This window comes from Hyla sarda, chromosome 2 (assembly GCF_029499605.1).
Source record: "Hyla sarda isolate aHylSar1 chromosome 2, aHylSar1.hap1, whole genome shotgun sequence".
NCBI lineage: Eukaryota > Metazoa > Chordata > Amphibia > Anura > Hylidae > Hyla > Hyla sarda.
This window is the reverse complement of record NC_079190.1, coordinates 60398685-60422868: the sequence shown is the minus strand read 5'-3', so window position 1 is coordinate 60422868 and position 24184 is coordinate 60398685. Positions and strand designations below refer to the sequence as shown.

Below are 24184 nucleotides of genomic sequence, written 5' to 3'. Positions count from 1 at the left end.
CAAGATTCTAAACAGGAATACTAAATACCAAACACTGGACTTAGAACAAGAACTAAACAGGACTTATAAGAGAGTACAATCTGGACACAAGTCTTACCAAGGTACACAAAATATATACAAAGCATAATACTAAAACCCAGAGCAAAGTACAAACATAACAAGACTACAATCTAGATACAGGATAAGAAGCCATGGCTATACACTTACACAGAATAAGGTGTTATGAAACATAGTGAAAACATGTAGCATAGTGCAATTCCAACAGAGGTGGGGTCTAAATAACCTCACCCAGTAGCCTATTGGCTGCAAACATTAAAACAATCCTGACCAAAACACACATGATACAAAAACTGGTCAGGCATAAAAGCAGGTGTGTATTTAAACCAATACATAAAAACAAGGAATACAGACATTGCATATATATGGCATTAGTAAAGAGGAAGGTAAAAATGGGGGTTTCTTTCTTGTGAGAGCTACTGTGTGCAGATGGTAGAAAGACTTTGAAGTATGCCAACAGATACACAGGACTTGTTTTTATTCAGATATATTTGCAACAAAGGACATATATATGGCATTTATGCCCCTCAATATGCAACATTTACACCCCTGACCTTACAATCTCACCCATTTTTACAGTCACTCCCATTTTTTTAAATTAAGTTCACGCCCATCTGACCCGCCCATTCCTTAAATCATCAGACAAATAAAGAACCCTCATTTCAGGAAGGGAAGAACATATCAAAAAAACGTAGAACGGTTTTAAATCAGGGTACCCTAAGCTATTTACTGGCCGTAAAATCTATATTTTATTGGGTTGGCCATGGGTCCTTTTTACATCCTTAAAATGGAGGAGTAGCTTCACCAACTGAAAAGGACCTGTGGTCCCCCAAAAATGCTTAATTTGTAATATCTCCTAATAGCTTAGAGTGCCCTGAGTGTAGTGCTATTTATCATTTATTAATATGCTACCCTGTTTCTGAGATTTTAGGGGTTTTCTGCCCCCCCAGCTGAGCTGAACGTTCATGGAGTATGGAGGGATAGCCAACTACTATCCTATGTGTGTAAGTACCTTCTGGGTCTGGGGGCACTTACCTGTGTATGGGTATTCTGAGTGGCAGGAGGACTGCACAGTCAATGTCTTAGCTTCATTGATCTCTCGGGCATGTAATAGAACAGAGGCAATACTAGAGAAATTACTATTACAAGACAGTGCTATCAGAAGGTGAAGCAGGAGCTTTCTGCTGTGCTCGAAGACCTCAGGGCGGTAATGGTCCAGACCTAAGAAATACAAAGGAGCATAGACTTACAGCCACAACACACATTTATGTTTGAGTATTAGACAGAAATGAAAGTGCAGGATTCACAGGAAGAGCGTATACAGTGTAAGAAATTCTACAGGGGTACTCCACTGCCCCTGCGTTCGGAACATTTTGTTTCAAATGCTTGGAGCAGGCGGCGGGGGGGAGGGGGATCGTGATGTCACAGCCAAGTCCCTTGTGATGTCACACCACGCCCCCTCAATGGAAGTCTATGGGAGGGTGCGTGGCGACACGCCACCTCCCATAGACTTGCATAAACTTGTATTGAGGTGGCGTGGCATAACGTTTGCAGGAGTAGGCTGTGATATCACGACTCCCGCCGCCCGCACCCAGCGTTCTAAACGAACGCCAGGTGCTGCACAGAGATCGCAGGGGTCCAAGCTGCAGTAGGTGCTGCACAGAGATCGCAGGGGTCCAAGCTGCAGTAGGTGCTGCACAGAGATCGCAGGGGTCCAAGCTGCAGTAGGTGCTGCACAGAGATCGCAGGGGTCCAAGCTGCAGTACCGCCACGATCAAACATTTTGTTCCCTATCCTTTGGATAGGGGATAAGATGTCTAGAGGTGGAGTACCCCTTTAAGGAGATAGCATCTAAATACAATGAACTTGGATAACAAAATGGACAAATAACTGTCCACATTACTGCACACAGATATAGGGTATTACGTGACATGAGGTTTTGAAAGGTAGTTTTAAGATTTGACAATAATTTTCAACCCCAAAGGGCACATTTTGATTTTAACCAACACAGCTAAGCTCTTAGAGGGGTTATCCAGGATATTTTTCCTTTAATATACAATCCATGGGGGTCCAACACCCGACACCTACATCATTCAACTGTTTGCCAGACCCCAGGTAGCCCACATTTACAGTGAAAAGATCCTGAGGATAAGTCATCAAAAGATAAATAAAGTCCTGGAAAAAACCCTTTAAACACTTGCACAAATTAAAGGGGTACTCCCGTGGAAAACTTTTTTTTTCAATAAACTGGTGCCAAAAAGTTAAACAGATTTGTAAGTTACTTCTATTAAAAAATCTTAATCCTTCCAGTACTTATTAGCTGCTGAATACTACAGAGTAAATGGTTTTCTTTTTGGAACACAGAGCTCTCTGCTGACATCATGACCACAGTGCTCTCTGCTGACATCTCTGTCCATTTTAGGAACTGTCCAGAGCAGCATATGTTTGCTATGGGGATTTTCTCCTACTCTGGACAGTTCTTAAAATGGACAGAGATGTCAGCAGAGAGCACTGTGGTCATGATGTCAGCAGAGAGCTCTGTGTTCCAAAAAGAAAACAATTTCCTCTGTAGTATTCAGCAGCTAATAAGTACTGGAAGGATTAAGATTTTTTAATAGAAGTAATTTACAAATCTGTTTAACTTTCTGGAACCAGTTGATTAAAAAAAAAAAAGTTTTCCACGGGAGTACCCCTTTAATACCCGTGCAGACTAGACCAGTGGTCTCTAAACTGTGGACCTCCAGATGTTCAAGGCATGCTGGGTTGAAGTAGTTGTTTTTTCAACATCCAGAGGTCCACAGTTTAGACACCTCTGGACTAGACAAACTTGACTAATGATGTGACAGTCCTTTCCTGGCTCCCCTTGCAATGAAGCATGGGTAAGGGTGACCCAAATGAATACAACATTTAAACCAAGAAAAAGCATGCTACATTTTCAGAAACTAGAAATGGAAATAACATGGTGAACTGGAAGCCATGTGCACTAACATAATGTAATAAAGCATGTAACTTGAAGCTCCTGGGGCCAGTTACTATAAGCCATTTAAAAGGGTCTATTCACACGGCTGAATTTCCCCTTACGGAATTCCACCTCAAATTAAAGGGTTACTCCGCTCCTCAGCCCCGGAACTCAATGTTCCGAATCTTGGGTGCGGGCTTCTGTGTTCACGCCCGCCCCCTCATGATGTCACGTCCCGCCCCATGATGTTACATCCCACCCCTCAATGCAAGTCTATGGGAGGGGGCTTGACAGCCGTCGTGCCCTCTTCCCATAGACTTTCATTGAGGGGGCGGGCCGTGATGTCACGGGGCGTCACGAGGGGGCGGACGTGAACACGGAAGCCCGCACCCAGTATTTGGAACATTGAAATCCAGACGCTGGGGAGCGGAGTAACCCTTTAAAGCAAGCAGAAACTCAGAAGTGTGAATGGGAGTGCGGAATCCCATAGAAGTCTATGGGCTTTACTTTAAGGTGGAAATTCTGCCGTGTGAATAGACCCTAACACTGATTTCTTGTTATGTGGCAGTGGGGTCTTGGGCGACCTCAAGCAACAGAACCCAGGTGGAACTTTGCTCTACCTATAGCTGCCATGCCCTTGGTCATGTTTGGCGACCCCCCCCAGACATGCATAAACCTTACTGTCTGGCAGGTCATTTCCTATGTATAAATCAGCTTATTTGTACCAATTTATCACTTTGGATGTTCCAGAATTTTATTAGTTTCAAAAATTTGTTTATAGAACACCCAAGTGGCAACTTGTGAACACTAGGAAAGACTTATCTTCTTCTCTTATGATGTCGAAAACAGTTTGTTAAACAGAATTAAACTTTAACCACTGTACAAAGTTCATTTCACAATATGAAAAAGAAGATTAAAAAGTAATTCTATAATTCTTACATCTTGGAAGGCAACTTGTACCCTTTTTTTTTTTTTTTGTTAAATCACACAAATAATACTCTTGAAGAATATACTATGGTCATAAATCAAATACTAGATTTGACTTCAGGCTTCGGTCACATTAGATAAGTAGCCTTCATTTGGGGGGTATAGGTAGGAATTCTAGCAAAATGGTAGAGTATGTAGATGCATTTAATGGTGTACCAGTGCTGTGTCATTGATTTCAATGGACTAAATGTAGTCCACTTGTGACTACATTCAAGTACACCGCAGAATATATTGGCATACTGTTCGACCATTATGCTGACGTATCCCCCCAATAAGTAGCCTAATATGAATGTGGCCTTACACTGTTTAACGGTGTACACCAAGAAGGAATAGGAATTCACAGTTTCACAAGAAGAACCTCCCTGAATATGGCTTATATTCAGGGACAACAAAAAAATTGGACATGTTGAATTTTAATATGACTCCTCTCTCTTTCCTCCGACATCACCTGCTGGGAGACAATCAGGTGCCCCCCCAAGCCCAATAGACAAAAGTTTGATATATTGCTTTGCTTGTATACCATTGTAATTAAACTTTATAATGAAAAAGTACAATATTTTGCATTATTTACTTTTACAGGTTGTGTGGCAGCATTAAAGGGGTATTCCAGGAAAAAACTTTTTTTTTTAAATGATATCAAATGGCTCCAGGAAGTTAAACAGATTTGTAAATTACTTATATTACAAAATCTTAATCCTTCCAAAAATTATCAGCTGCTGAAGTTGAGTTATTTTCTGACTGGCAATGCAGAGCTCTCTGCTGACATCTCTGCTTGTCTCGGGAACTGCACAGAGTGGAAGAGGTTTGCTATGGGGATTTGCTTCTACTCTGGACAGTTCCCAAGACAGGTGTCATCAGAGAGCACTTAGACAGAAAAGAAGAACTCAACTTCAGCAGCTCATAAGTACTGAAAGGATTAAGATTTTTTTAATAGAAGTAATTAACAAATCTGTTTAACTTTCTGGAGCCAGTTGATATATTAAAAAAAGTTTTTTCCTGGATAACCCCTTTAAGAGCCAAAACAGGGCTCTCTGCTGCCACCATTTGTGTGGCGAACTGCAGGGCTGCTCATGACCTGGCTCCCCACTCACAGCGCTAGTGACATCACTAGTGTACAGTATATATTAATGCATCTTATCTGGGCTTACCAATACACTGGGGGAGGGGCTCTGTCACAGATTAGGAAAGCAAGAACCTGCAGTTCCCTACACAAACATCGGTGGCAGCAGATAGCCCTATGTCGGCTTTTACTGATGCCACACAACCAGCTCTACTGAAAGGAAAGGGGTTGCTATGCAATACTTTTGATCTGGTCACTTTTGTCAGGCAGATCCAGAACATAATTCTGTCGGCTACAGTATCATCTTTGTTCTAGCTAAAGTACAGGCTGAGACAAAGTCTAGTAAAAGAGAGCGGGACTAGCACTCCTCTATGCTCACTCCTGTCCTATCAGACTGCAGTATAGAGAAAGCTGTTACAGAGCATCCTGCAGTGATTGGATGAAGAGACACAGCACAGCACAGCAGACTCAGGGAGGATGTGAATATATGGTGAGTGAGGGCGGGCTCAGTGCTTGCCTTGGACACGCCCCTTCCTGAACAGTGGATGTCAGAATGAGTGAGTAGCAGAACAGAGGTATTTGTGAGCCAACTACAAAAGCTAGACACATAAAAAAGACATGTAAAGCATCTGAATGACCTAGGTAGTAACATATATAGGCATTATTTTTTTTTTGTTTTCTCATATCGCAGGTACACTTTAAGTAGGGAGGCCCAAGTCAATAAAAAATGAGACATGGCACTTGCCTAAGAAGAGCGCATGGAGCAGCAGAGGCAGGTGAAGGGCCCAGTCTTCTCTCACGCTGTGATCCACCACCATTTCTGCCATGAATATCACAGCAATATTACACCTATGTGCAAACAAAAAAAAAGATAGAACAATGGGTTCAACATAATGCACTTCTCATTATAACCAATTTTTACGTACAATAACCGCTTTACAAGACTGATCTTGATACTAGAGTAACTGTTGCAAAACTACAACTCCCAGCATGCCCGGACAGCCAACGGCTGTCCGGGCATGCTGGGAGTTGCAGTTTTGCAACGCCACAGCTTGGAGACCACTGTACTAGGTTAGGATATACAAAGAAAAATTAAATATTAATATCATTTTTGGGATGTTTTTTGTAGATGAAGCCCCGTTTCGGGCTCGCGGAAAAAAGTGGAGGTACATGTCTGTTTTATGTTTCTTTCTGGGTTTTCAACGCTGGTAGGGAAAGTAATGCAAAAAATGTCAGCACTGATAACAGCGGCTCACGTGGGCAGCCTGTATACTTAGCCGTGAACTAACAAGACGCGCTTATCACAGCATTGCCATCAGACGTTTCCTGTCTGTTACTCGGGGTCTGGCAGCTGCATTCCTGACATGAGGTCTATTGCTAAACCTGCTTCAGATAAGACGCCGCACCTCACTTCCATATATGACTGCGCTGCCTCAAACAACCAGCTGCATGTCAAAAAATGAAGGGGAAAAGCATTGGGTGTTAAATGTTTTACCCTTTGATCTGGCACAGGTGTTCTTCCTTAATATAGTAATATTTATGTTCCTTTCCAATTTGTACTATAGGCTTTTAGACCTAAGTCAGTGTTTTCAAATCAGGGTGCCTCCAGCTGTTGCACACCAACAACTCCCAGCACACGTTTTGTGTCTAAAACTGTTATACAGAGCTATGTGTTACTATGGTAACAGACTACAGATCAACCCTGTGTAGTCTGATCCTGCTCTGACACCCCTTCTTACATCCTAGAGAAAACCGTTCATCGATGTTATGCTGCCCTTGCTGAGGGTAGTATAACATAGCAGGGGCGGACATATCGTCTGTGCACACAGGGGCCCAGCGTGTGAGGGGGCCTGCCGCCTTTCAAGGGCCAGCCCTATCATGGGACCTGGTGGGACCATTGGTCCTAGGCGGCACTTTTCAGGGGCGGCACTTTGCTGTCCCCCCTTTTTTTTTGTGCCTAGCAGGTTCATGGTAGGGCCGGCGCTGCTCACTGTACTAAAGTGGGCGAGTTTGCAGCTGGTCGACCCCGGTCTGACGAGGGACGTCACGCAAGTGACGTACCTCAGCAGACCCGTGCAGAAGGACGTCGGTGACGTCACTTGTCAGGCCACCGCCGGGGAGGAGAAGCGCTGCGCAGGCCAGGTAAGTGTGTCTCTCTGTGTCTGTCTGTGTGTTGGGGGGGGGGGGGGGGGGGGGCTATGCTACCTAAGGTGGGGAAACTGCTTCCTAATGTGGGGAAACTGCTACCTAATGTGGGGAAACTATGCTACCTAATGTGGGGAAACTATGCTACCGAATGTGGGGAAACTATGCTACCGAATGTGGGGAAACTATGCTACCTAACGTGGGGAAACTATGCTACCTAATGTGTGGAATCTATGCTACCTAATGTGGGAAAACTGCTACCTAATTTAGGGAATCTATGCTACCTAATGTGGGGAAACTATGCTACCTAATGTGGGGAATCTATGCTACCTAATGTGGGAAAATTGCTACCTAATGTAGGGAATCTATGCTACCTAATGTGGGAAAACTATGCTACCAAATGTGGGGAAACTGCTACCTAATGTGGGGGAACTGCTGCCTACCTAATGCTGCAGATTAATGTGAGTTGCAGTGCAATTTTATGGCATAGTACTTTTTTATTTATTAGACATATATACCCACACACTGAATGGTCTCTAAGTGTTTTAAGCTGTTTTCACCCCACAGTGTCCACTTTAGGTATACATCAGCAGGGTTTTCTCTGTAAGCAATAGATAAATCTGCTGTGATATTCCATACAGCAAAAAAAAAAAAAAATGGTATTTCAGCCTGAGGGGATTAATAAAATGCAACTTAATCCTCCATCAAGTGAATAGGGGCCTATGGATACATTTGATATATGCATAAAAAGATTATGGAATATGGACGTCTCAAATGTAGTGTGAAAGCAGCCCAATCCCCAAGCACACTGCAGGAGTGGTACAATGTGAATCCAGCAGAAGGGTCTATGGTTCCATACTAAGGAGTGTGTTCCTGCAAGGTGCCTCAATATGGCAACGCATTACTGTGACAGTAAAACAAACTTATTAAAACATTCTAATACTTGGAATAGACAATCTAAAAATGCACCAGATAAATGCACCAGATACAGGGCTGATACAGTACGACAGCAATATCTATGGTAATAATATTCGTTCTTGCATACTAGTAATATTGGTCATAGTCTACAGGATTTGGTCAGTAACAGCATAATAGTAATATGTATGGTGATAATAATTCCTCATTATATACTGGTAGTATTGGCAATATTGGTCTCAGTGTATGGGATTTGGTCAGTAACAGTATGATGGTAATATGTATGGTGAAAATATTCCTCCTTGTATACTGGTATTATTTGTGTTATTGGTCTCAGTGTACAGGATTTGGTCAGTAACAGTATGATGGTAATATGTATAGTGATAATATTCCTTCTTGTATACTGGTATTATTGGTAATATTGGTCTTAGTGTACAGGATTTAGTCAGTACCTGTATGATGGTAATATGTATGGTGAAAATATTTCTCCTTGTATACTGGTATTATTGGTAATATTGGACAGTATACATGATTTAGTCATTAACTGTATGCTGGTAATATGTATGGTGATAATATTCCTCCTTGTATACTGGTATTATTGTTGATATTGGTCTCAGTATACAGGATTTGGTGGGAATTTCCAGCCATATATTCACAGGATTTTGTGTGAGTTCGCTAGTATATAGGTCAGGTTATAAGAACACATCCCCTTTCCCTGGCGGCCATGCCCCCTTTTTGGGTTTACCAGATTTGTAGGTTTATTTTGGTGCACTATGCCACACATTCTGGCGAAGACAGAATTTGTGGTGCAAAACCTGAGAAAAACTGGTCGGATTCACAATAGTACATTAGGGCCATTAGTCTGACTTTACATGACCTAATAGTTGGCGTACTTTACACAGATATTTTGCTGCATAGATGGGTGCTCGGCCATGCTTCTTGTGCAAAATTGCAAACAATAAGTGTGGAGCAAGGCACGTACGCCACTTTTTTGGCAAACACTGTGCCAGAATTCAAATACATTGGCAATAACAGATCTGCCCTAATGTTCTAGACCTGAATAGCAACCAGCATGCAGAATGCTTCTCCATGTCCAATAAGAATTTTGTTGGCACCCATTTTGCCTGAGCACATACTTTTCATGTGAAACATAATAGCATAATAACTACAAATATCAGTCATATTTAGATAAGGATTTTCTGGCCTGGAAAGTCCCTGCTTGGGTTTTTATCTGCTGATAACCCTGTATAAACTTCTTAAAGGGGTACTCCACTGCCCCAGCGTTTGGAACATTTTGTTCCGATTGCTGGGTGCAGGCTGCCGGGGTCGTGACGTCACGTCCATGCCCCTTGTGACGTCACACCACACCCCCTCAATGCAAGTCTATGGGAGGGGGCGTGGTGGCTACCACGCCCCCTCCCATAGACTTGCATTGAGGGGGCGTGGCCATGATGTCACAAACCCCGCAGCCCGCACCCAGCGTTCGGAACAAAATATTCTGAATGCTGGGGCAGTGGAGTACCCCTTTAAGAAGTGTATGTGCCTCCAGCAGTTGCAAAATTACGACTCCCAGTATGCCCGGAAATACATGTCAAAGTGTTTTAAAGTGACCGGTACACTTTAGGAATGTTGCATACCTGGATTGTTTTAGAAATTTTTTAAAGGTTTTTTTTTTCTTCCTTCCTCCAAAACACACACACACACAAAAAAAAAAGAAAAAAAAAAAAAAAAAACCATTCCATTCTGCCTTCTGTGAACTTGCCATAGATAGATCCAATAAGAATAATATGAAAGGCTAAGGGTTAAAATTGCCATTGTTACACTCCAATTCCATAAGGCAAAATGTAGGCTCCTTTTTTGCCTGTTATACCAACCTACATTCACCGGCCTATGATGTGGTAGACCAGGATTTCCCATCCAGGCTGCCTGCATTTGTTGCAAAACTACAACCCCAGCATGCCTAAAATTATACGGCACTGTTCACATTACAGTTACACGTATGGAACAATCTTTTAGCATTAATATGATTATGAAAAATCATAATAAAATATAATGCACAACACATGGATGTTTCTTAGCAAAGTACAGTACATTAACAGGGTTATCCAGGAATAGAAAAACAGAGCTAATTTCTTTAAAAAAAAAAAAAAAAAGCACCAACTCGGTCTTCAGGCTGTGTGTGGTATTGCAGCCCAGTTCCATTGAAGTGAATGGAGTCATGTTGTAATACCAGACACAACCTGAGGACAGGGGTGGTGGTGTTTTTATGAAAAAAATAAAAATAAAAAAAATACCGTAATCTCTGTTTTCCTATCCCTGGATAAACCATTCTAACAGATCTTTGACACCACATCATACATCAGCTGACAATAATGTGCTCCGTACCTATGCAGAGGTCCACGTGGGGTAATAGTCTCAGGGAGATAGTCTACAAGTGGAGCCCAACATCCCCCATTGCAGGGCATGGGCAGAGGCTGGGGCTGGTTACTCTCCACTATATTTAACATCCAGCTGATATAAGGAGACACTGGGTCATCTAGAACAGAAGAGATCAATGTTATTAATTCTACAGTTTGGTTATAACAATATTAACACAAGAAAAATGGTAACCAGTTCACCAATCGGCAAGGAGGGTCGACACCGCAAGGATATCCACAAGTGTTCTCATGGATAAGATAAAATGGATAAAACCTCTTTCTTTTATAAATCCATTCAAAGGGTACAATAAGTTTCAAATATATAATACTTATAACAGCTTAAAGGGGTACTCCGGTGAAAAACATTATTTTTTTTAAATCAACTGGTGCCAAAAAAGTCAAACAGATTTGTAAATTACTTCTATTTAAACATCGTAATCCTTCAAGTACTTATCAGCTGCTGTATACTACAGTAGAAGTTCTTTTCTCTTTGAATTTCCTTTCTGTCTGACCACAGTGCTCTCTGCTGACACCTCTGTCCATGTCAGGAACTGTCCAGAGCAGGAGAGGTTCGCTATGGGGATTTGCTCCTACTCTGGACAGTTCCTGGCATGGACAGAGGTGTCAGCAGAGAGCACTGTGGTCAGACAGAAAGGAAATTCAAAAAGAAAAGAACTTCCTCTGTAGCACCAGTTGATTTAAAAAAAAAAATCCATTGGAGTACCCCTTTAAAGGGGTACTCCGGTGGAAAATTTTTTTTTTTTCAAATACACTGGTGCCAGAAAGTTAAACAGTTTTGTAAATTACTTCTATTAAAAATTCCTAATCCTTCCAGTACTTATCAGCTGCTGTTTGCTCCAGAGAAAGTTAAGTAGTTCTTTTCTGTCTGACCACAGTGCTCTCTGCTGACACCTCTGTCCATGTCAGGAACTGTCTGGAGCAGGAGAGGTTTGCTGTGGAGATTTTCTTCTACTCTGGACAGTTCCTGACACGGACAGAGGTGTCAGCAGAGAGCACTGTGGTCAGACAGAATAGAACAACTCAACTTCCTCTGTAGCATACAACAGCTGATAAGTACTGGAAGGATTAAGATTTTTAATTAGAAGTCATTTTCCAATCTGTTTAACTTTTTGGCACCAGTTGATTTAAAAAAAAAAAAAAATGCAAAAAAATGTTTTTCCATCGGAGTACCCCTCTGTAGTATACAACATTACAAAAGTACTGGAAGGATTAAGATTTTTTTTTATAAAAGTAATTTACAAATCTGTTTAACTTTAAGGAGCCAGTTGATATGAAAAAAATAAATAAAATAAAATATTTTCCAGCAGCCACGAAACACATCAAGCTGTTATATTCTCCGTATGTTAGCATATAACGCTATTAATGGATTAAATAAAAAGAAAAGTTTCATCCATTTTTGAGAACGCTGCGTGACTTTTTTTTGTCATAAAAATTTTTTTATACAATAATTTAGGTTAAATGGATATTCTGGTTTTGGTAAATAAGCTTTATTTTATGTATAAGGAAGAATGAAACCATTGTTAAAGGGGTATTCCAGGCAAAAACTTTTTTTCATATATCAACTGGCTCCGGAAAGTTAAAGAGATTTGTAAATTACTTCTATTAAAAAATCTTAATCCTTCCAATAGTTATTAGCTTCTGAAGTTTTCTGTCTAACTGCTCAATGATGATGTCACGTCCCGGGAGCTGTGCATGATGGGAAAATATCCCCATAGGAGCTGGACAGCTCCCGGGACGTGAGTCATCAGAAAGCAGTTAGACAAAAAACAGCAACTCAACTTCAGAAGCTAATAACTATTGGAAGGATTAAGATTTTTTAATAGAAGTAATTTACAAATCTGTTCAACTTTCTGGAGCCAGTTGATATATAAAAAATTTTTTGGCCTGGAATACCCCTTTAAAGTACTTTATGTGCTACTTTTTAATATTTCTCCTGATTTGTTGCGGTCACAGCCTTACATTATACCAGTGTTTCCCAACTAGGGTGCCTCCAGCTGTTGCAAAACTACAACTTCCAGCAAGCCCGGACAGCCTTTGGCTGTCCGGGCATACTGGGAGTTATAGTTTTGCAACAACTGGAGGCACCTTGGTTGGGAAACACTGCGTTATACAAAGAACTAGATGAAACTAGAATATTTTTTCAAATACTGACTATTTGTTCTGTCCATAGCAAGACCCATATAACATGTATTATGGCGCTTACTTTTATCATCATCGTAGGATCCTCCAGAACTGTTGCTGTATCTTGACTCCAGCCTCGTATGAGCTCTGATGATGTTTCCAAACCTAAAATATAAATAAACAAATAAATACAAAATCTAAATTAATTTAATTTATATTCAATAGTTTATACTACACATGTATTAGTTCCTGAACTGATGTCAGGTATTGTCCAGAGCAGGAGAGGTTTGCTATGGGGATTTGCTCCTGCTCTGGAAGTTCCTGACATGGACAGAGGTGTCAGCAGAGAGCACTGTGGTCAGACTGGAAAGGACTACACAACTTTCGCTGGAGCATACAGCAGCTGATAAGTACTGGAAGGATTAAAGGGGTATTCCAGTGAAAAACTTTTTTTTTCATATCGACTGGCTCTAGAAAGTTTAACAGATTTGTAAATTACTTATATTAAAAATTCTTAATCCTACCAGAAATTATCAGCTTCTGAAGTTGAGTTGTTCTTTTCTGTCTGACCACAGTGCTCTCTGCTGACATTTGTCTGTTTCAGGGTCTGTCCAGAGTAGGAGCAAATCCCCAGACTCAGACTGAAAAGAACAACTCAACTTCAGCAGCTGATAAGTACTGTTAGGATTAATATTTTTATTATAGAAGAAATTTACAAATTTGTTTAACTTTCTGGAGCCAGTTTATATGAAGTAAAAATTTTTTCACCGGAATACCCCTTTAAGATAGAATTAGCTCCCTCCCACCCATTTCTCTACCCACTGAAGCACAGACACGCTCCCTTTCAACCAACTAGTGATGTAATGTCTCAGGCCGCACTGCAACCTGGGAAAACCTGAGACATCACATTTTGTATGCTGCTAGAAATGAATATTTGGGGCAAAGATCGCATAAGAATTGTGAAACCAGCCATCAAACACAGGTACAGACACTATATTATGAACGACACTAACTTTACAGCCCCCCGTACCACAGTCCTTAAAAAAAAAAAAATCACAGAATACCCCTTTAAATAAATACATCTGCATGCACCAAATGCTGTCCGCCATCAGTCAAAACCCACAGACGTTACAGTGATTCACCGCCTGTTGAAATGTGTTCATAGAAAAAGTGTTGCTGTTCTGCATTTCTGATGTGATAAGAAACTATAATATTTAAACAAATATTTCTGAGGGAAAAAAAAACCTATTTCAGTCAAAATGACAAAAAACAAGAACGATAAGGTCCCATTATATAAAACGGCGTGGGAAACCTGATTGGATCAGTTCAATACAATAAATACAAACTTTATTTAGAAAAACAATAAACAACATGGGGGAGATTTATCAAAACCTGTGTAGAGAAAAAGTAGACCAGTTGCCCATAGCAACCAATCAGATCGCTTCTTTCATTTTCAAAGAGGTCTATGAAAAATGAAAGAAGCGATTTGATTGGTTACTATGGGCAACTGGTCAACTTTTCCTTTACACAGGTTTTAATACATTTCCCCCCATGTCTTTTTCCTGGATGAACATGATTTTCAGTAGTCACATAGTATAATATATTTGCAAAAAAAAAAAAAGGGATTCTGGGACTTGAACATTGATGGACTTTGAAGGCCAAAAGGGGCTGTGTCACTCACTGTCTTCTTCAATGTCTAGATAGGCACAGCGCCGTACATATTGGTGTGGTGAAGCCTGGTACTGCAGCTCAGTGCTACTGACTTCTAGCAGGTTTAGCTGCCTATATGGACTAATCTAGACCAGTGGTCTCTAAACTGTGGACCTCTAGCTGTTGCAAAACTACAACTCCCAGCATCCCCGGACAGCCAAAGGCTGTCCGGGGATGCTGGGAGTTGTAGTTTTGCAACAGCTTGAGGTCCACAGTCTGGAGACAAATGGACTAGTAAATAGACTTGGTCATTATTAAGCAAGGAAGTTAGTGAATAATGAATTGGGGAAGCATCAGACAAGCTGCGATAGTGTCTTTGCTTCACAAAATCCAGAATTCACTTCCTTAAAGGGGTACGCTGGTGGAAAACTTTTTTTTTTTTTCAAATCAACTGGTGCCAGAAAGTTAAACAGATTTGTAAATCACTTCTGTTAAAAAAATCTTAATCCTTCCATTACTTATTAGCTGCTGAATACTACAGAGGAAATTCTTTTCTTTTTGGGACACAGAGCTCTCTGCTGACATCATGACCACAGTGCTCTCTGCTGACATCTCTGTCCATTTTAAGAACTGTCCAGAGCAGCATATGTTTTCTGTGGGGATTTTCTCCTACTCTGGACAGTTCTTAAAATGGCCAGAGATGTCAGCAGAGAGCACTCTGGTCATGATGTCAGCAGAGAGCTCTGAGTTCCAAAAAGAAAATAATTTCCTCTGTAGTATTCAGCAGCTAATAAGTACCGGAAGGATTAAGATTTTTTCATAGAAGTGATTTACAAATCTGTTTAACTTTCTGGCACCAGTTGATTTAAAAAAAAAAAAAAAAAAAAAAAAATTTCCTAGCAGCCTCCCAGTCTGACTGGGAGAGCATGGTAAGTGTGCTGTTACACCTTGTCGACACTGGTGTGGTGCAGGGCGGCGTCCGTTGCTGCCGTGGTGCCGTGTCTGTGGGGGGGTGCGGCCCATAAACTGGTTTGAGTGGCATTGGGGCCACTCTGCCAGTGGGTCGTTCCGCCCCCCCGTGGGCACTGGTGTCGCGGCGGTGGTGGTCGCCGCCCGATGCTACGCCATTTTATGCTAGGGACGTTAGGGACCCACTCTAAATAGGTGGCCTTGACGTGCCGAGTGGGCTTGTACTTTTTGATCAAAAATGTACACTAACAACCTGTTATTTTTTGATATTATGCTGAGAAGCAATCAGATCATTATACAAGATTGTAGATGTGCGACCATGTCTGTTTCTTCTACCTGAATTCACACTGATTTACAAATCTGTTTAATTTTCTGGCACCAGTTGATAAAAAAAAAAGTTTTCCACCGGAGTACCCCTTTAAATCTATATTTTACATCCACCATATTAATAAATCATCAGGGCATTAACCCTATAAACCATCTGGACATGCCCTATATGTCTCCATGCGACAATTGTAGTAAGGTCAATGCAATTTTTTAATGCAATTGTCGCAGGGCCCACCACTGCTCTGCGACATTTACAGTTCAGCGGGCATTTATTTAATAAATTTGGTGCAAGAATGCCACTTTGCCCGCAACTATTTTTTTTATCTAAGTGAACAAAAACCAAGTTCACTTTTGATAAATGCCCCTCTATGTGTATTGCAACAGTAAAGCTGGGTTTGGCAAAACAGTAGAATTTAGTGGCACTCACCATAATCTGTTAAAATACTCTTTACTTTCCATAAACGTTCAACAAAACGACTGGTTAGGACGTGGAGAAAGGCTAGAGCGACCAATGTTTCACGCCGCAAGACACATCTTCAAGGAAGCCTGAAAAGGCGTCTTGCGGCGTGAAACATGTCGCTCAAGCCTCTAACCACATCCTAACCTCCTGTTTCAGTGAACATTTGTGGAAATAAAATAGACAATAATTTAACAAATTATGGTGAGTGCCACTATATATATTGTACCGTTTTCCTGAATACATTATGTCCTGGATAATATAGCACCACCTGAACCTATGAGTGTTGTTTCTATAGCTGCGTGTTACCTTTTTGCCTCAGAACATATTTTTCTCACCGGTTGCTATAAGTAAGGCGAGGTTTCCACGCAAATTTGATCAGAAAAAAACACACCAAAATTGCCCTCTCATTTTGCACTCCTTAGATGCAGTTTTTGAGCGTTTTTTGAATTTTTTGTATAGCAGGTTTTATTCTACGTGTTTTTCTATTTGGCCTTACAAGTCACATGATTCCCTCACACTGCACTTTCAGCATTTCTTTTTCCTCCCCTAGAAGTCTATGGGAAAAAATACATTAAACAAACACCATAGTATTAGGATTCTGCGATTTTTTGAAGACTGACATTGAGTGAAAAGACACCAAAAAAGAAAGACCCCCCCCCCCCCAAAAAAAAAAAAAATTACAAAAAAATGTGGGAACTGGAGAACACGCACATAGACACATAGAGGAATAGCACATTGTAAATGTATTTGGGGATTTAAAGGGGTACTCCGATGGAAAACTTTATTTTTAAATCAACTGGTGCCAGAAAGATTTTTAAACAGATTTGTAAATTACTTAATATTAAAAAATCTTAATCCTTCCAGTACTTATTAGCTGTTGAACACTACAGACAAACTTCTTTTCTTTTTGGAACACAGAGCTCTCTGCTGAAATCACGAGCACAGTGCTCTCTGCTGACATCTCTGTCCAATTTAAGAACTGTCCAGAGTAGGAGAAAATCCTCATAGAAAACATATGCTGCTCTGCACAGTTCCTAAAATGGACAGAGATGTCAGCAGAGAGCACTGTGCTTGTGATATCAGAAGAGAGCACTGTGTTCCAAAAAGAAAAGAATTTCCTCTGTAGTATTCAGCAGCTAATAAGTAATGGAAGGATTAAGATTTTTTTAATAGAAGTAATTTACAAATCTGTTCAACTTTCTGGCACCAGTTGATTAAAAAAAAAATAAGTTTTCCACCGCCATGTGTTTCGAAGTAATTTTGGTACAAAGGTTTAAAGGGGTACTCCGGGGAAAAACAAATGTTTTCAAATCAACTGGTGCCAGAAAATTAAAGAGATTTGTAAATGACTTCTATTAAAAAATCTTAATCCTTCCAGTACTTATCAGCTGCTGTATGCTCCAGAGGAAGATGTGTAGTTCTTTCCAGTCTGACCACAGTGCTCACTGCTGACACCCCTGTCCATGTGAGGAACTGTCCAGAGCAGGATAGGTTTGCTATGGAGATTTGCTCCTAACCTACAGTTCCTATCATGGACAGAGGTGTCAGCAGAGAGCACTGTGGTCAGACAGAAAACAATTACACAACTTCCTCTGGAGTATACAGCATCTGATAAATACTGGAAGGATTAAGATTTTTAAATAGAAGTCATTTACAAATCTGTTTAACTTTCTGGCACCAGTTGATTTGAAAACACTTGTTTTCCACCGGAGTACCCCTTTTACAAAAAATAACAAAAAATGATAACCAACATTAAGATCAAAATAACTCAGTATGAATAAGTACATTAATTGTTTGATACTTGCCTGTCATCTAGGTCTTTAGACATTCTGCTGTCTTCTAGGTCAGGGAATCCATCTTGGCCAGCCACAACAGTATTACTGCTGGAGGTTGTCCCTGTAAATCAGTATTAGTACACATGAGTGCCTGCAGATGTGGTTCTTATTGCTGCAAACAATAAGGTGAGACTTTACAAGCTTTGTCTGCATGTGGCAGCCAATGGCCGCAGACTTTTGCTCTTTAAACTGTGGTGTGCCTGGTAAAATGCAGACACCGCATGCTGGCGAGATTCATCTACAGGCGATAGCTGCACCATGAGACTGTACCCTATAATAGTAATAATGTACTGGTACTCTGTATATTCCACCTTTACTACATACACCTGTAATGAATTGTTGACCACTTTTTTTTCATTATAAATACTATTGAATTTATGCTAAAAACATTTCTGACCAAGAAAGTGAATGGGTGCAAAAAGAGCCATCCAAGCTGGATCCTAGAGTGGGAACAGAGGTTACATCTGTGGTCCCTGAAGTGCTCCAATGCCACATTAAAGAACAGTATTCAAAGTAGTATTTACTGTGTATTCAGATGTGGTTTCTGTGATAGTATGGCATATCTTGTAAATCATGTATGATTTCATCCCTTTTTGCCCCTCCTCTTTAATTCTGTGCCAATTTTGAACATATATATATATATATATATATATATATATATATATATAGCTAAAAGGGATGAGTATTAAAATACTCATTCCTTTTAGCTAGTCGCTACAGGTCTCTCATCCTCAGCTAAACACCCTGCTCGGTACTGACGAAACAGCTGTCTGCAGATGGGTCTTCTTTCTTTTTGGGGAGAACTCTTACTTGGCATAAATCCCAATCCGCTTCTGAGACTTTGTAACCAGAGCCGGAGCTGATCAGAGGGCACGCTACCTTATATGGTGTCGTGATGAGAAACTTTGCATGCTTATCTATAAATATATATATATATATATATATATATATATATATATATATATATATATTACCTTATGCATGCATACTGATCTGAGGAAGGGGGTGGCTCCCCCAAAACGCGTCATTCATGTTATTTGTTTTTTATTACTAATAAACCATTTCAGTGTTGTGTATTACCTGCATCTCTGGTTTGGTTTTTAAGGCGACTGGAACCAGCAGCACCTTCTCAAGGGTCATTTTCTTCTATCCACACAAGTATTTTAACCCCTTAAGGACCAAGCCCATTTTCACCTTAAAGGGGTACTCCGGTGGAAAACATTTTTTTTTTAAAATCAACTGGTGACAGAAAGTTAAACAGATTTGTAAATGACCTGTATGCTCCACAGGAAGTTCTTTTCTCTTTGAATTTCTTTTCTGTCTGACCACAGTGCTCTCTGCTGACACCTCTGTCTGAGTCAGGAACTGTCCAGAGCAGGAACAAATCCCCATAGGAAACATATCCTGCTTTGGACAGTTCCTGACATGGACAGAGGTGTCAGCAGAGAGCACTGCGGTCAGACAGAAAAGAAATTCAAAAAGAAAAGAACTTCCTGATGAGCATACAGCAACTGATAACTACTGGAAGGATTAAGATTTTTAAATAGAAGTAATTTACAAATCTGTTTAACTTTCTGGCCCCAGTTGATTTAAAAAGAATAGTTTTTCACCGGAGTAACCCTCTAAGGACCAGGCCAATTTTATTTTTGTGTTTTCATTTTTTCCTCCTTGCCTTCTAAAATCCATAAATCTTTTATATTTCCATCTACAGACCCATATTAAGGCTTGTTTTTTTGCGTGACCAATTGTACTTTGTAATGACACCTCTCATTTTTCCATAAAATGTACGGCAAACCCAAAAGATTATTTTTTAGGGAGGAAATATAAATGAAAACCACAATTTTGCAAATATTGGAGGGTTTTGTTTTCACGCTGTACACTTTACAGTAAAAATTACATGTGTTCTTTATTCTGTGGGTCAATACAATTAAAATGATACCCATGGTTACATACTTTTCTATTATTGTACCGCTTTAAAAAAAATTCCCAAACTTTTTGTACGAATCAGTAAGTTTAAAAACGCCCTATTTTGACCACCTATAACTTTTTAATTTTTCTGTATATGGGGAGGTATGAGGGCTAATTTTTTTGTGACGTGATCTGTACTTTTTATCGATACCACATGAAACTTTTAAATCACTTTATATTAATTTTTTTGGGAATAAAATGTGACAAAAAAGCAGTAATTTTGCACTTTAAACATTTTTTTCACGTTTACACCGTTCACCGTACGGTATCGTTAACATTATATGTTGATAGTTTGGACATTTACGTACGCGGCGATACCAAATATATTTATTAATTTTTTTTTACACTTTTTGAGGGTAAAATGGGAAAAAGGGACAATTTCCATTTTTATTGGGGGGAGAGGATTTTTCTAATTTTTTTTACTTTTTATTCTGACTCAGACCAGAGCAGAAGACCCCAGGAGATGGCCGGAGGCAGGTGAGGGGACCTCCGGCTGCCATTTTAGATGATCGGATCCCCGGGGCAGCGAAGTACCTCCGCACCAGGACTTATGTTTACGTCCGTGGTCGTTAAGGGGTTAAAGAGGCAGTGTGAACATGGCCTCATAGGTGGTGCAGACATTGGGTCTATTCACACGGCTGAGTTTGCCCCTCAAATTAAAGCCCATAGACTTCTATGGGATTCCGCAAGGGGAATTTCAGAAGGTTGAATGGGAGAGCGGAATCCCATAGAAATCTATGGGCTTTAATCTAAGGCGGAATGCCACCTTTGCCTGCAGTTTCCTTAATAGAATGCTTCCTTGTTTAATTTAAAGAATAAGATTTGCTCGCTTGTTGGCACCCTGGTAGGGAAACACTGCTGTATATATTCAGCTATTCCCTCCAAATGGCAAGTAATAGAACCTTCTTTGTATTCTTAGCATTGACAGATTTTATACCTGGTGCTCTACCATCAGGAAGCGATTCTGGCTTCGCGCTGCTCTGATCTGCTGTAGCAATATCTTGTTTAAACAGTAGAAAAAGACTTAACCTCTTATCTTCGATTGATCTTAAGCAGGAATGTGGTTTATACAGTCAAGTTCCGAAAAAGAACGGTGTCAAACTACTAATCTTCCTTGTACAGTTTCTCAAAAAAAAAAAAAAAAAAAAAAACTGCTTATACGCGCTGGAAAAAAGAAAAAAAAAACGAGCTGAATTTTCCAGAGCAAATATGCCTAACCGTATCTGAACAAGAATAAAATCCTTGTAGACACAAGACTTTATTCCGCTTCTCAGATCATTTTCTTTTGCTACGAGCACTTTACAGTTAAAAGCTAAGAGCACACGAAGGAGATAGAGAAAAAAAAAAAAAAAAAGATCAGACGGATCAAAAACGCCTTCATTTGTTACCAGAGGGAGCGGCGGAGGCCTTGTTGCTGGCAGTGAAGCGATAGAAGGGAGGGTTATCACAATGTTGAACTATGGGGTTCACGGGATCAGTCTGCTGAAGCTCAAAGAGAAGCTCTTCCATCGTCTGGATGGTGTTATTTCGGCACAAGTAGATTGCCACTTTTTTGATCTGCAGGATCAGAAAAAGAAATGTTCCTATGAGATAAGGACAGACTATTTTTTTCAGATTTAAAAAAAACAACAACAAAAAAACTGTAAAATAAATAAAAGTAGTTACAGGGGTAGACTGGGGAACTGAACTTATCAGACACTTAAAGGAGTAGTGCAGTGAAAAATAACTTATCCCCTATCCAAAAGATAGGGGATAAGTTATAGATTGTGTGGGGTGCGACCACTGGGACCCCCCACGATCTCCTGAATGGGGCCCGGCAGTCTGCCGGAAGTGGCCGTTCCAACCCCCACAGAAAGCCTCGGCCGAAACGCCCCCTCCATGTATCTCTATGGGATACACTGTCGGACCCCACACGATCTATAACTTATCCCCTATCCTTTGGATAGGGAATAAGTTATTTTACACTAAAGAGTTCCTTTCAGCACAAGATAGAGGAAAAGTGTCTGATTGTTGGGGATTCGACCACTGGGATCTCCATGATCTTGTGTATGGGGCCCTGTCTACTTACCCATCCTCGGCGTGCTCTGGCTCGCACCTTCCTGTTCGAGCATAAGTGGTGGCCCATTCCACCAAACACTGGCTGTGGCGGAACCCATTACAATCAAACACTTAATCCTTATCCTGGGAATAGGGGATAAGTGTCTGATAAGTTAGGTTTCTCGAACTACCCCTTTAGCAAAATGTTCATAGTCAGTCTTGGTACAGGTGCAAAAGACAACAGCAACAGGCATATGAAAAAGTTCCCATCACTCCCTCACATAGCCCACATGCCCCCTCTTTTATTAGAGCTCAGGAGTGGGTATTGGTTCTCAGTCAAGAGACCTAGTTAATGTAAGGAAACTTCCAGGCAATGGTAAATGTAAAAAAAGATATTGAAAGAGCTTTATTCGTCATTCAGTCGTCATTACAAATCATACAATAAATTACAATCTCACAAAGCATGACAGTACAATATACAGCAGAGGTTCCCTAAGCTATACACCGTACCACATGCTACACTAACACTCCGCTCCATGTAAATGTAAAAAAAGTCAGTCTCTGTCATCTGTCAACTCAGCATGGTCTGCATTCAATTGTCCAGTCCTATTACAAGTCCCAGCAAGCCTTTAAGGTATCTGTGTCACTGGTCACCTCCTTGGGCCCTGAAGGAACTGTATAGACTTTGCCAACTGTCTACCCTCAGTAAAGCTACTGTTGTCCATAACTTGGCGTCAGAGTCTTTGTTGCCCCCCGTGCATAGCCCAGGATCCAGCGGTATACCTTTGGGTGGTTATAGGCTAAACCACACCCTGGAATAATGAATACAAGGGGTTAATGCCATCTTCCCCTAGGGTAACAACATCTGCCCTACACCACACAGCCGCCACCACAACACTTGTAGTGAATGGACAAATATTTCACATATTTATTGACAAGTATCCTGGACTGACTATAACATCATGTCTATCTACAGTACTTATGAATGCAGACCGATAGAAAGGTTTCTCATCTTACGTAAGGCAGTAGATTGGTGTCACTGCTGACCCCACACAGGCTTATAAGGAACTGTAACGTTATACGGAGGTTGTTGCTCCACTTCTCATTATTAGCCAAGGCATTCCAGGCATTTTCCACTTCTTGACCTGGTACCTCATCCCCATACTGTACAAAAAAACAAAAGACACAATGTGAGCATTCAATGTTTCTATTGAACAACACTGTAGAAAGGGTACATGTAGTCTATTAGGGCACATGGAGATCATAGAGTGGGGTCAAGCACTTGGGACCCACATCAATGAGTCAATGACTTGAGCCACAGTTGTTATGTACGGTGTCCATTTTAGGACATCGTCAGTCGCCAGCCGCAAGTCCGTCCCCCGTCAGGCGAAACAGAGTCCTGCCTCCTCCCTCACACCAATCGCCGTCATCTATCAGCCACAACTCCCTCATCCGAAACTCCCTTGTCCAAAACTCCATCATGCCTCAGACGATTCTCCCTCAGATGCAAATTCCTGCTGCATAGCAGAGCCGACGCTGCACAGCATGTATAGCAGAGTCAAAACCATGAAACTTGCATGTGTACTACAGACACTACATGTGCTAGGGAGTCTGTATAGCAGAACCAACACTGAATAGCATGTACAGCAGAACCCGTATAGCAGAGAGCCGACACTGACTCGGCTCTGCTACACGGCAGGAAGGGATGAAGGAGTTTCGGATGAGGGAGTTTAGGATGACTGAGTAGGGAGATGCGGCAGACGCCTGATGGAGATTGGTCCGAGGGAGGAGGCGGGACGCTGTTTTGCCTGACGCAGGACGGAGTTACGGCTGACGACTGAAGATGTCCTAAAATGTACACCGTAGTTATGTGTTTTAGACACTTTTGTGCCGCACTCAAAAAGGGAGTATATCTTAATGTAAAGTAGGCTTGCTTTCACAGCAAAGGAGGCATGGCCTGAAAACTTAGACTAGACAGCCTAAAAATGTGTCCATATTATCATACAGTATTACACAGGGTGATTACTAGCTGAACAGGCCGATATCATCCTATGTAATAGGGCCAAAAGTCAGCCAATGAACGAGCAAATACTCGGTTGTTGGCTGATTGCATGGCTTTAACAAGTTTAAAAATTGTCACGTCACCATGTTTAGGGCATATGGGGCTGACAAATGACAAAAGGGCCACACAAATGAACCAATGATCATTCGAGTGATCCTGCCCACTCAATAATAAACCATATAATAGGTTTGGAA

The 24184-nt window shown here is 40.9% G+C and overlaps 1 protein-coding gene across 7 annotated transcripts in view; it reads right to left on the bottom strand.

The window, feature by feature from the left end:
* Window positions 1-24184, bottom strand: part of FRY (FRY microtubule binding protein) — a 526666-nt gene that overhangs the window by 91764 nt on the left and 410718 nt on the right. For all 7 annotated transcript variants that reach the window (XM_056561876.1, XM_056561877.1, XM_056561878.1 and 4 more), the window contains 7 exons: window positions 22946-23092; window positions 21280-21448; window positions 17894-17984; window positions 12765-12847; window positions 10509-10659; window positions 5809-5912; window positions 1093-1278 (listed from right to left, as the gene is read on the bottom strand). In XM_056561876.1, coding sequence (XP_056417851.1) covers window positions 1093-1278; window positions 5809-5912; window positions 10509-10659; window positions 12765-12847; window positions 17894-17984; window positions 21280-21448; window positions 22946-23092 — 931 coding nt within the window. The remainder of the gene's footprint in view (window positions 1-1092; window positions 1279-5808; window positions 5913-10508; window positions 10660-12764; window positions 12848-17893; window positions 17985-21279; window positions 21449-22945; window positions 23093-24184) is intronic.